The sequence below is a fragment of the Erpetoichthys calabaricus genome, chromosome 5 (genome assembly GCF_900747795.2).
Source record: "Erpetoichthys calabaricus chromosome 5, fErpCal1.3, whole genome shotgun sequence".
NCBI lineage: Eukaryota > Metazoa > Chordata > Cladistia > Polypteriformes > Polypteridae > Erpetoichthys > Erpetoichthys calabaricus.
In genome coordinates, this window is record NC_041398.2 from 40,367,811 (window position 1) to 40,381,118 (window position 13,308).

Genomic DNA, 13,308 nt, shown 5'->3' on the forward strand with positions numbered 1-13,308 from the left:
CGTATGCCCTTCCTCCCCCAATCACAGGATTCGTAAACACATTCCCCTTCATAAGAGTAGGCCAACCTTCAGTAAAATGATCAACAAGAAAGGAACCAACTGTCTGGAACTGTCCACCAGAAATTATTACATCCAGTCTTAGACCAGACCTGACCTTGTGGTCAGCCTCACAGAAGTCCTTGTTCATTGTGGAGGTAACTGTGCCTGCAGTTGATGAAGCATGTGAACACAAAATTCTTAGGTAGGCAGACATAGCAGCCAAGGCATAACAACACGTCTGGTGTACTCACGTGCTCCCAGTATAAATAGGGTTTAGAGGGTTTATAACCATGTCAACAATCAGGCTTCTGAATGGGATGGCCGTACAAGACCAGGCCTTCCAACAAGCCAACTGGGCTGGGATGACAGGTGTTGCTGTTGAGCCCTATGGAGGTGTCATGAGTCTACCAATTTTAGAACATTAGAACACTCTAGACGAGAACAGACCATTCAGCCCAACAAAGCTCGCCAGTCTTATCCACTTATTTCTTCCAAAAAAAAAAAATCAAGTCAAGTTTTGAAAGTCCCCAACGTCTTACTGTCTACCTCACTACTTGGTAGCTTATTCCAAGTGTCTGTCGTTCTTTGTGTAAAGAAAAACTTCCTAATGTTTGTGCGAAATTTACCCTTAACAAGTTTCCAACTGTGTCCCCATGTTCTTGATGAACTCATTTTAAAATAACAGTCTCGATCCACTGTACTAATTCCCTTCATAATTTTAAACACTTCAATCATGCCACCTCTTAATCTTCTTTTGCTTAAATTGTATAGGCTCAGCTCTTTTAATCTTTCCTCACAATTCAACCCCTATAGCCCTGGAATCAGCCTAGTCACTCTTCTCTGGACCTTTTCTATCGCTGCTATGTCCTTTTTGTAGCCTGGAGACCAAAACTGCACACAGTACTCAAGATAAGGTCTCACCAGTGCATTATAAAGGTTGAGCATAACCTCCTTGGACTTATACTCCACACATCGTGCTATATAACCTAACATTCTGTTAGCCTTCTTAATGGCTTCTGAACACTGTCGGGAAGTCGATAGCTTAGAGTCCACTGTGAATCCTAAATCCTTCTCATAAGGTGTACTCTCGACTTTCCGACCGCCCATTGTGTATTCAAACCTAACATTTTTACTTCCTATGTGTAATACTTCACATTTACTGACATTAAATTTCATCTGTCACAAATCTGCCCAAGCCTGTATGCTATCCAAGTCCTTCTGTAATGATATAACAGATTCCAAGTTATCTGCTAATCCACCTGTCTTGGTATCATCTGCAAACTTAACCAGCTTGTTACTTATATTCCTACCTAAATCATTTATATATATTAAAAAACAGCAGCCGCCCTAGCACTGACCCCTGTGGAGCACCACTCTTAACATCGGCCAGTTCTGATGAGGTTCCTCGCACCATCACCCTCTGCTTCCTGTGTCTGAGCCAATTCTGTACCCATCTAAAAACATCACCCTGAACTCCCACTTCTTTTAATTTGATGCCCAACCTCTCATGTGGCACCTTATCAAATGCTTTCTGAAAGTCCAGTTAAATAATATCATATGCTCCATTTTGATCGTATCCTTTTCTTGCCTCTTCATAGAATTCCAGCATGTTAGTAAAACACGACCTCCCTCTTCTGAACCCATGCTGACTGTTCCTAATAAGTCCTGTCCTTGCCAGGTGTTGCTCAATCTTATCCTTAATAATTCCTTCCATTATTTTTCCTGTGATGCATGTTAAGCTTACTGGCCTATAGTTGCTTGGATCTGCCCTGTCACCCTTTTTATATAATGGGATGATCTTTGCCATTTTCCAGTCCTTCGGAATACCTCCAGTGCGCAGTGACTTCCTAAAAATATGTGTCATGGGTTTATATATGTACTAGCTAGCCTCCTTAAGAACTCGAGGGTAAATATTATCTGGTCCTGGTGATTTGTTTGATTTCAGCTTATTTAATCTGAACAGCACTTCTCCCTCTACAATTTCCAAATCCCTCAGTACCTCCTTAGTAGTCCCTGTTACCTCTGGGAGGTTATCCACTTGCTCACTTGTAAACACCTCAGAAAAATGTAAGTTTAGGGCATCCGCTATTTTACTGTCTGTATCTTTTAATTCCCTTTTACTATTTCTGATGCACTTGACCTCCTCCTTGACTGTTCTTTTACTACTAAAATACTGAAAGAATCTGTTAGGGTCGTCTTTCGCCTTATCTGCTATATTCCTCTCCAACTGTCTTTTAGCCTCCCTGATATCCTTCTTAATGGTTGCCCTCATGTTCTCATATGCTCTACGATTCACTTTGCAGTCATTAGTCTTATATGCCTTATAAAGCAGTTTTTTCGTTTGCAACTTCTTTTTTAAATCTTTATTAATCCACCATGGAATTTTTTTTTGTTTCCTATTAATTCCAAATTTAGGTATGTATCTGTCCTGCATTACATGTAAAACATTTATAAACCTGTTCCACTGCTCCTCGACTGTCTCCACACTTAAAAGCTCATCCCAGTGTATCCTACTTAGACTTTGTTGCATCTGCTCAAAATTAGCCCTACCAAAGTTCAACTTAACAATTTTAGTCTTTGCATCTGTACTCTTTCAAAATACTAGAATTGTATTACATTATGGTCACTTGACCCTAGTGGTTCAATCACCTCTACACCCTCAATTCTATCCTAATTATTATAAAATACTAAATCTAGACAGGCTCACCCCTTGTTGGTGCTTTAATAATAATAATAATTCATTACATTTATATAGTGCTTTTCTCAGTACTCAAAGCGCTATCCACACAGGGAGGAACCGGGAAGCGAACCCACAATCTTCCACAGTCTCCTTACTGCAAAGCAGCAGCACTACCACTGCGCCACCTGTGAGAACTTTAACATGCTGTGTTAGAAAACAGTCACTGATTACTTTTAAAAACTCCTGCTCTTGTGCTCCTCCATCTACAAGGTTATCCCAGTTAATATTTGGATAATTAAATTCCCCCATGACTATAATATCTCCCTGTAAACTTGCCTTTTTGATATTACTAAAAAGATGTGTGTTGAAATTACTGTCTGAATTGGGTGGTCTATAACACTTAAAATAAGACCTCTTTCCCTAATATTTTCCAATCGAAGCCACATGTCCTCACTAAGATGGGGCTCATTATCCAACTGAAGAGGACTTACATTTAAATCCTGTTTGGCATAAACAGCAACCCCATCTCCTTTTTTGTTCTGACTATCCTTTTTAAAAAATGTGTATCTCTCTATGTTAGACTCATCCCCGTCTTTGTTATTTAGCCAGGTTTCCGTTATTGCTTAGCCAGATTTCCATTATTGCAGCCATGTTTCCGTTAATATTTTGTTACTTGTCTAACTAAAGTTATAAAATATGTCTTACATATTGACAGTGGTCATCATGATACATTTAAATGATTATCTGGAGACACTGGCCAACATAATAAATTCTATGTGCAACATATTAGTAATGACATAAATAGTAATTCAAATGTTTAATTAACACTCTGTTTTAGCATTTCACTTATCACAATGCTAGGGCACATTTTGTCTTTTGTTGAAAAGTGCTTAGCTGTGTTTAAATTTATAATAAAGTTAATTTAAATTGCTAATTTAAAAACTGTCTAAGTTTGCATCTGTATATTTTTTTATAACTGCTTTGCCAGATTTTTCCAAGATTTTCCCCTTCCCTTTTAGTTGAGTGATAACTGTGGATTGCCTAATAAACCACATATATGTGAATTTGTCCAGTGAATGGACAACAATACATTCTGGGCAGGTTTGTGGCTTGTGCCCAATACTGCTAGGATAGGCTTTAGTTCTTTGGAACCCTAAAATGAAATCAACAGGTTCAGAAAATGAATAGAGTGAACAAATGGGACAAATGTGCAAAAATCTATAAGGTCAAGTAAGTTAGAAACACTAATGAAGCAGGATGCCCACCTGATGACCGCAAAGATGTAATTACCCCATTCCCATTCAAGACATCAAGAAAGTATAACATCAAGTCCTATGAGTTTGACTACAGTAAAACTGATTTCTCCTAAAGGTGACCCAGACCGCTTACCAAAAATGTTGTGCAGCCTTATGAAAAAGATTCTGGCCACTCACTGTTCATCATTGTACATCCTGCAGCCACTGTGATGCAAGCATATATATTGCTACATTATTAAGTGTGTACATCCTGTGAAATGTTTAGGTTTTATTGAATCTGGACTTCCTGTCTTGCTATATGATTGCATAGACCTGAGACGAACACTGGACTCCTTTGGTACTGTGTCTCTTCGGAAAATCCTTGGGTACCGTTGGTTTGACTTTGTGTCGAATGAACAGTTGCTCATGTAGTCCCGAATGAGGCACATTACCTGCATTGTGAGGGAGCGTCAGTTTCAGCACTACGGCCATGTGGCGCGTTTCCCCGAGTGTGATCCAGCTTATAAGATCCTCATTGTTGGGGACCCGTGTGGCTTGACCAGGCCAAGGGGTCGCCAACGTAACACCTGGCTGCGGCAGATAAAGGGTCATTTCCGGAGGGTGGGACTGGACCGCGTGTCTGCCTGGGGGGTTGCCAACCAGGATCCCGAGTTGTTTCGTCATGTAGTGGGTGTGGCAACACACTGTAGTAGTGCATGCTCCCCGACTTGACTTGTATCACTTGTATCTGGACACCACACACTTCCTTGGTGTCTTGTGAAGATAAGGTCTTAAGCTTTCCTAATGATAACTGGAATCACTAAATATGCTAACTAATGCTCAGCCAGTTTATACTATAAATGACCTGAAATGAGTTCTGTAATACAGAAGAGGTCCATGAATATCAAAAGGGGTTTAAAGAATTGACTGTGTTAAGCACTGTGTACAAGATTGATATTTAATTGTTTATTTTCAAATGGGCTCCTATGTGAACATACTTCTCTTCAGGTGCTTTGTTTTAGGTTTTGTAGTGGTGAGAAAATAAATACAGTAGATCCAGAGGTCCAAAAAAAAAAAGAAAAAAGGGTCATTGACATGCATAATCCTACTAAGCCATATTGGGACATAACACAATAAACATCATATGAATTTTGAGGTTGTTAGCGTAGCTTCCTCAATCTTATATTATGTGCATTGTTGGTAGATTTTTAAAGCAGTGCATTTTAATTTAGTATGAAATAAAAAATAGAGAGGTCATTGATTTTTGAGGAGCCCTACTGTACACTGTATTTGGTGTTAAATTCACTTGGATATTATGTTTTCCTCTTTTTGACTATTAAGGTTTGATTAGTATTTTCCTGTCGTCTTGAGTACTGGCAGCAAAAACTCACCAGTTACAGTATGTTAATTGATGCTAAATAAAGCATGTGTGATCTGTACAGAAAATAAAGTAAGGCTGTTATTCCCCACAAAAACTTGTTGTCATCTTTACTTTTTATTTTCAAAAATGCATTCACTTAAATGATGTCTCTGTGCTATGAAAATCTAAAGGTAGTCTAACGTTAATGTTAACACAGATAAAGACACACCCACATACTGTATATACAACTTGAGTTAAGCAGGTTTGGAAGTGAATTCATGGAAAATGTTCAAAGTTGTTTGGTGAGGTGATCTTTTCTCCCATCTTCTCTTAGACCACTGAATATATAGTCATGTATCCTGAATAAACTTGATCTTTAGTATGAGATTTACAAATAGTGTTGGCTTTTACAAGTCAACTTTGATAACAACATGTAATTTTTTTTTTACTACTATTGCTTACTACTACTCGTTTCTCACTGTTAGTGAACATTTTCTTTCCGATTTAATGATTACTGAATAGCCCTGTCTTCGTTATTGGTTTAAAAAGCCATCATATTCTATAGTTTTGACCTAAGTTTCATATTTTTGAAGTACCTAAACTAATCTAGCTACCCTTGTGCACTCTACTACTAGCAGGCAGAATGACTTTTCTGTTCTGGAAGAATTGTATTATTTTTCATATACCAGTAATGTCTTTTAATGAAAACCTTTGCTTTTTGATAGGTAAACACAAGACCACAATATAGAGGAAGGGTGATCATCGTTAGTACTGGAAGGCCACAGTGGCAGCAGGTTTTCATTCCATTTTGTGTCACAATCAGACAGAACTGTACACTTAAGAGATTTGGATATGAGTTTAATGTTAGTGGAAGCTTACTACACTACATGGTTTACTATCTGGTTTTGTTTTTGTCTAATAAAAAAAAGCATAATCAAAACTAGACACTGAATATGAACAATTTTACACAATTTTATAATTTTTAAAATATTTTCTCATGAAAATCACAGGGGCTTAGGAAGAACAGGGCTCTTAGACTTGAATCAGTGTGTAGACCCCACCTAGCTGTATTGAGGGAACAAAGAACAACAAGCATGTAGTGTCAAGGTTAGGGGCAGTGAGTCTTGAATAGACCATCATAAAGGACAGTAAACCCATAATGAGCAGAGCAAGAGCAGGTAATAGGAGTATGGACAGGCATAAAACAACAGAGACAGCGTCTGAAATTAAGAACAACATATATATTATCTAAACCTGTTTATCCAGAGTAGGATTGCAGGAAATCTGGAGCCTACCACAGCAGGTTTGAATGCAAGGCAGGAAAAATCCTTGGTATGCAATATATATGATAAGGCTGATGTTAAGAACAAAAAGAATATGATATTTCAACTATCTGTTTTGAGAGAGAGAGAAAAACATTGAAAAAAGGGTGACAAATATTTTAAAATATAATTCTGCTAATGTATTCCTTTCACAATATCAGGTATTTTGAGTTGTGAATATGAAAAAAGATAAATTAATAAATGTGGGATAAATACAAAAACCCATTAGTATGTTTAGTTTTTCATCACTTGTCAGACTCTCTACCTTTGTTTGTATCGCTTCATTAACCCATTAGTATGTTTAGTTTTTCATCACTTGTCAGACTCTCTACCTTTGTTTGTATCGCTTCATTGTTAAACTGTTTTTAAAAAAAAAGTGATTGGTCAGCAACAATATGCTGATCTTGTATGATGACGTAGTCAGTCTCTCAATCAGTGCCGTTTTATTTTCAAAAACCGGGAGTGCTCTCCCCTCGACTTTCTTGTATACTCAGATATGGGGATGGATATTTGAGGAGCAAACCGCAAGACAATGATTATATATTTATACTATGTACATTAAGGAACCATCAACAACAAATCAAATTAATAATATATTGAACAATTATTATATAAAAGTAAAGTTGAATAAATCGGACTCTGCAGCTTTATAAATAAAAAAAAAAAATCGAGTGTGTGTTCAGGTAAAGTACCACTTCCAGTTGATGAATTTGGCCCAAAAGTTAATGCAGATCTATAATTGTGGTGTAACAACCACATGCGGAATTTAATCTATCTATATAGTTGCGTTTTTGAGTTTTCGTGTTTACACACAAACAGTCACACATGCACACAATTCAAAAAAACAGTATTGTTGGACACTGGTTAGTCTAGAACATCAAGATTCATCAAAATATCGAGGTCGATTTTTTTCATTACTATACTTTCTCTATACTTCGTATATGAGAAAGTAAAAATGATTTCTCTTGTGCGAAGTGGCAGGTAAATTGCCGTCAACAAAAAGCAGACACCTGAGAAATAAACTGAAACATTACTCACTCGTGATTTTTCTGTCCATGTGGTAAACGTTTTGTTGACCAGCAAATTCTGATTTCAGCCGTTTGAATTACATCTTGATATACAACAAGCACAAAGAAAGGCGGCACGCAAATCGCTTTCTATTTCTCACGCTTTACGCACCTGCACTCAGCTTGCTCTGTCATCGCAAATGCTGTGTGAACAGCCGCCCTCCATCACCAGCCGTCGTTCACTGGATGAATATATGCAGGCAGTTCGTGGTGGATGACTTTCTGTTTTAGAGAAAACTTACAAGGGTTAAAGACTAACAGCAAAAGTATTCATTCAAAAACGGAAACTAAAAATATTATAGTAAATTATTTTATTTCAGTTAGTTTTTCCAGCTACTTTAATAGTTTCGTTTAGTTTTAGTTTTTCATTTCGGTTTTGTTAATTATTTTATTTCAGTTTACGAAAATGTTTTTTTAATAATAGTTTCAGTTTTGATTTTAGTTTTCGTTAACTATAATAACCTTGGTTTGAACACTTAACAAACGAGACAGATACAATAAAGCAGAAAGATGCCACTTGAACAATAAGTGCCTTATCAGTATTAATCGACTTCTCATTAAGCAATTTGGTTGGAACAAAAACCTGCTGCCATGGGCCCTCCAGACCAATGTTGTTTCACCATTGATACAGAGTGTCACATATTTTAGCTTATGAGATGTTCTTTGGCTAATAAGATGTAATGGTTGATATTGTGAAGAACAAGGCCACTTTACCTTAATTCTGTTCTGTTACCCTTATTATTAAAAGCAGTTTATAATTACATTTAAAGAATAATTTTGTACATAATTAGTTTTAAATTTTAAGATTTAGAAATAAACATTTTTTCAGAAATTTTTATTAATGTTATTTATGTTTTAATATAAAACTAGTATGTGCCTAACACATAGAAGCTTCATTAGACTACTATAGCATCACAACTCATTAAAAGCTAGTCAAGCCCAAGAAAAACATCTCATTTCTTTTCAACCAAGCTGTCGTGTCAGAAGTGCTTTAGCAGAATACAGGACTAAAGCAAGTTTGAAAGAGTTGATTTTCTTAAAGCTTATCCTTTGTTAGATGCATTATCAGAGAAAATCAGGTCAAAGGGCATTGTATAAACCTTACTTATGTTCAAAAGTGCGAAGGCCACTCCAAAAACACAAATTCCTGCCCCAAGTCTGCAGAGTCCCTTTTCACTGTTTCTTTGAAAGGTGCTAGTGCTCATTTAAGCTCAACATTTGATACCTTACAGATAACGGGACGTGCAAGAACACTTGCCCTCTGCTTTTGTTCCATCTCCAAAAAACTAAAAATTCTATTATATAAAGATGGCAAGCGTATAATGTCATCTCAGGCTGTTGATACAAATGGCTTTTGGAATTGAAAAGGATTTTCACAGCTCAGGTTTTGTGCGCAGTGAAAGTGTGTGTTTTGTTTTGTTTATATTGCTGAACTTGTTTACCCCCTCTTTTCAAGGAAAACAGCCCCCCTGTCCATGCGCCAAAGAGTCGGGGCATTGCCCATGGGAATGAGCTCCAGGTCGAATTGGTATGGCTCCCTCCTCCCACACACCCCACGCCTTGGCTGTCAAGGCGGCTGGGAATTAATGCCGTTTTGATGACACAAATTTTGAAGGGCAAACAAAGCGGTGGCAGGCCCGGAGACATGACTCCTTAGTACGGCTGCCCTTCTCTCCCCCGGCCTCCCTTGTCCCCCCTGTCATCCGTCTGCCAATCTCACTGTCCATGCCTATTTAATGTCCTCCTTTATCTTCTTTGCTTTCCCACAGACTTTGCCAGAGCGGGGCCTGTGCCTGGGTTTCAAGGGGACACTTTGTTGCTGGCCTTCATCAACTTGAGACAAGTAAGTCTTTGTCTTTTTTCTTTTCTTTTTCTTTTCCTCTTTTGCTTCCCCTGAGTTTTGTTTTGAAACTTTTTTTCCCTGTCATTTATGTAAGGCTAGTGTTTGAGCATTTTGGCCCTTCCAAACATAAGCAAAGCAGATTCACCCCTCCTCCCCTGTGCACCATTACCTCGTTTTGCCTTTTGGGAACTATTTTTGCTTTGCATAGTTCTTATTTTGATCCTGGTCTCTTCTATAACATTAACAACAGATTCAGAAAGTGAGAGGTTTAATCCTTGAGTGACACGGTCACTGACTTTGAAATCCTTTGCCTAGGGGATGAATTATTTAATGAGATTGGCCTTATTTATTTTGTGTATATGTGAATATGGATTAAATGAAAGACATAATGACATTCTCTTTAAATAAGGATTTTTTTTTCTAAAACACTAAATGGTAAGTTAAATTATTTTAAGTTTCTATCATTTTCACCCCCATCTGCCTTTCTTCCAGTATCTCAGTCATGTAGAAAGGTGAACAATAGACATGATCCCTTGTTTGTCCAACATCAGCATGAGTCTTTTTGTGTGACTGTCAATCTAAGCAGGTACCAAGCCCTTTCCCTGCAGCCTGGAAGAGTCGTCTAGGGATTGGACTTGAGTGTATGTCATTTGGGAAGGATTTTATCTAGCCATTAATTATGAACAGAATGATGACCGTATTGATTTCTTTAAACAAGAACAAAAACAGCAGGAAAAAAAAGAAACCTGCATCCATGTCATGGTTTCACTTTGGAAGATGGATGGGCTTGCAGAAGAAGTCTGAATGAACTCCTAGTCAATGACGGATACGGCTTTCTTCCAATAAAACAATCTGGTTTTGTCTGTACTGGCATAATGATGCAGTGCCTCTTGTTTTTTGACATTTTTTTGCTGCTTTGTTTTTTTGTTTGTTGTTTTTTTGGCTGTCAAATGCAGTTTTCCATAAAAAATAATTTAGTATTTCTTCTGTTGCACTTTATTATTATTGTTATTATTATTATCACCATCATTATTTATTAGGCAAAGAAAAAGCAATTCATAATCCTCTGTCACTGTTATCTTGGGATTTCGTCCTGAAGCACTCAAAGCAACCTGTTCATAGCTCTTAAAGCTTTGAAAAAGCAGAGATAAATTATCCTGATAGGAGGTCCTTTAAGACTTCCTAATTTTCAGTGATGGTAAGGGGCAAGTATTTAACCTTGTTTCAACACATATATCCCAAAATAGAACACAAGATTCTGAAAAGTCTGCAGAAAGTGCTCTTCTTTTATTTCTTAACAATTGATTCTGTCTTCGATGTGCCAAAATTCTAACCTTTGTTCAAAACATTGAATTAAAATGCCCCTTTATGCAGGAGTTTTCTACATTTATTTTTAAAAGAAGAAAAAGTATTTTAAACTTTTCATTATGGATGTTATTTTTGACATAAGGAAAGATAAATAAGAAGATAGTGTTTACTTTTTGGATTTTCATCACTATTCATGAGGAATTTACATAGAAATAATCCTATTTGGAACTTGGACATTAACTAGAAAAGTAGGTTAATGCCATCCTGTCTCCTGGATAAAGGTTTTTTTTTCTGATTTTCAGTCTTATGGTCTTAGGTTATAACAATATGCAGTGGACCCTTGTAGTTCATTAGATACAAATCAACTTAATCAGAAAATAAAAAAGATTATTTGGTGTTTACGTATTTCCTATTATTTCCTATAAATTAATTTTGCTTAGTATTTTAATAATGTGTTTTATTTCACAAAGATCTTTGTAATGTGCATCTTAAGAGCATTACAGAGCTAACTATGTTTGAATGTTTTTTATATTAAACATTATTGCAGTTATTCTGTCTGTCTGTAATGTCTGTCTAATATACAAAAGCACAAAATTTGTAATTATGGGTCAGGGAGGCACAAAAATTTGCCATGAGTGTTATTTTAATAGTGCTTCTTGGCACACAGTCTTTTTTGGCCGCCTCTGTGCTTTTTCAGATAATGCAGCAGTTGAAATTAAAAAAGCTTTGTATTGACATACAGTATGTGTTTCTTTTATTTATAGTGGAACAACACAAAAAAATTAGAAATAAATATTTAATCTTATTCCACACAGAAATCCTAAAATACATTGGACAAAATTATTGGCACCTCATAGAAGATGTAAAAAATATTTTAAATTCAAGTAGGTTATTCTACTGTAATTAGTAAGTAGGCTAACCAGTGATGAATTGCAGGTGCCATCAGTATGAGAATCACACATTCAACTAGTTTGACTTGAAAAATGTTGTTTCTTACTCTGATTTTAGTGTCTATATTTAATCAACTGAACATACAGAAGATTGTGAAAAAGCATGAGCCATCTCAGAGCTACAGATCCATCTCCAGAGACAGTAATGTTGCTGTGTCCAATGGATACAATGTTATCAAGACATTTAAGGCACATGACACTGTATCCATTGTTTTAAAACATGGATACAAGATTAAAATTGGTCAAAGTGTACACTGAAGGATTTTTCAAATTTTGGTGAAAGAACCTCAAACAACCGCTCAAGATTCAAGCTGCCTGAAAACTCATTCATGACTGTAGGAAATGCTTGATTGCACATATTCTTTCCAAGGAGTATGCTACCAAAATATACCAAATATTAAGTTTATTTTGTCATTAATTTTGCAACTGTTGCATTCTCTGTCTGAAAGGATATAATAAGTTCTGAATTAAATAACAAAGTTATATTAATAGTGAAATAAAATTATGGAAACCTATTTTTGTTAATTTCAAATTTATTTTGCAGTGATTAACTTATTTTAGAGTAATGTGGGAGGAGTTTGATAAAAGTGCATAGGTGGCAATGCCTTAAAATGTAAATATGCCTGTATCTGACCCCACAAATATAGATTCCTTAAATTATAACTGTGTGTTTCAGTAATTGTGCACTCCTTTAATTGTTAATACCAGTATGAGGACAAACACATGCACAAAAAAGGAGTAAGAATGTTTGATTACTGTTGATTATTAAAAAACGAAAACTGAACTAAATCATGAAGAAGCAGAATCAGAGACAACTCAATGTGCAACATTAAGAAAAACAGATGCCGAAGCAAGTTAAATCAGTGTTGATATGAGTGAAAAACTTGATGAAGTATTCGTCTTGGGTAATTTTCAATCAAACAAACCTTTATATATATATATATATATATATATATATAGATAGATAGATAGATAGATAGATAGATAGATAGATAGATAGATAGATAGATAGATAGATAGATAGATAGATAGATAGATAGATAGGCTTGAAATATTTATATATCTATATATCTATGTAACTCACATTAGCAGTTGATAAATTTAAGGCTGAACCACATTTTAATTTCACTGTGTCATGTCTATATATATATAAAAAAAAAAATATATATATATATACAGTGGAACCTCGAGATACGAGTTTAATTCGTTCCAGCACTGAGCTCGTATAGCGAATTTCTCGTATCTAGAACAAACTTCCCTATTGAAAATAATGGAAATCCAGTTAATCCATTCTGCTCCCCAAAAATATTAACATAAAAATCAATTTTCCTAACAAATAACACTGATAAATAATATATACTATAGTCTACCTTTAATAAATAACACTGGTAAATAATATAACTGATTATTAAAAGAATCAAAACAGGTGTCCAAAGTGCAGTAGAGCATTCAATAAATCTTTAAATAAATAATCCTTAAAACAGTTGTGAAGTGGAGGTTTAAA

At 35.9% G+C, this 13,308-nt stretch overlaps 1 protein-coding gene across 2 annotated transcripts in view; it reads left to right on the forward strand.

The window, feature by feature from the left end:
• The window catches only part of exoc6b (exocyst complex component 6B), a 625,017-nt gene that overhangs the window by 441,181 nt on the left and 170,528 nt on the right, over window positions 1-13,308 (forward strand). Inside the window, exon 20 of one of the 2 annotated variants that reach the window (XM_028801461.2) lies at window positions 9,473-9,546. The exons of the other annotated variant lie outside the window; for it this stretch is intronic. Coding sequence (XP_028657294.2) covers window positions 9,473-9,546 — 74 coding nt within the window. The remainder of the gene's footprint in view (window positions 1-9,472; window positions 9,547-13,308) is intronic. 2 annotated transcript variants of the gene reach the window in all.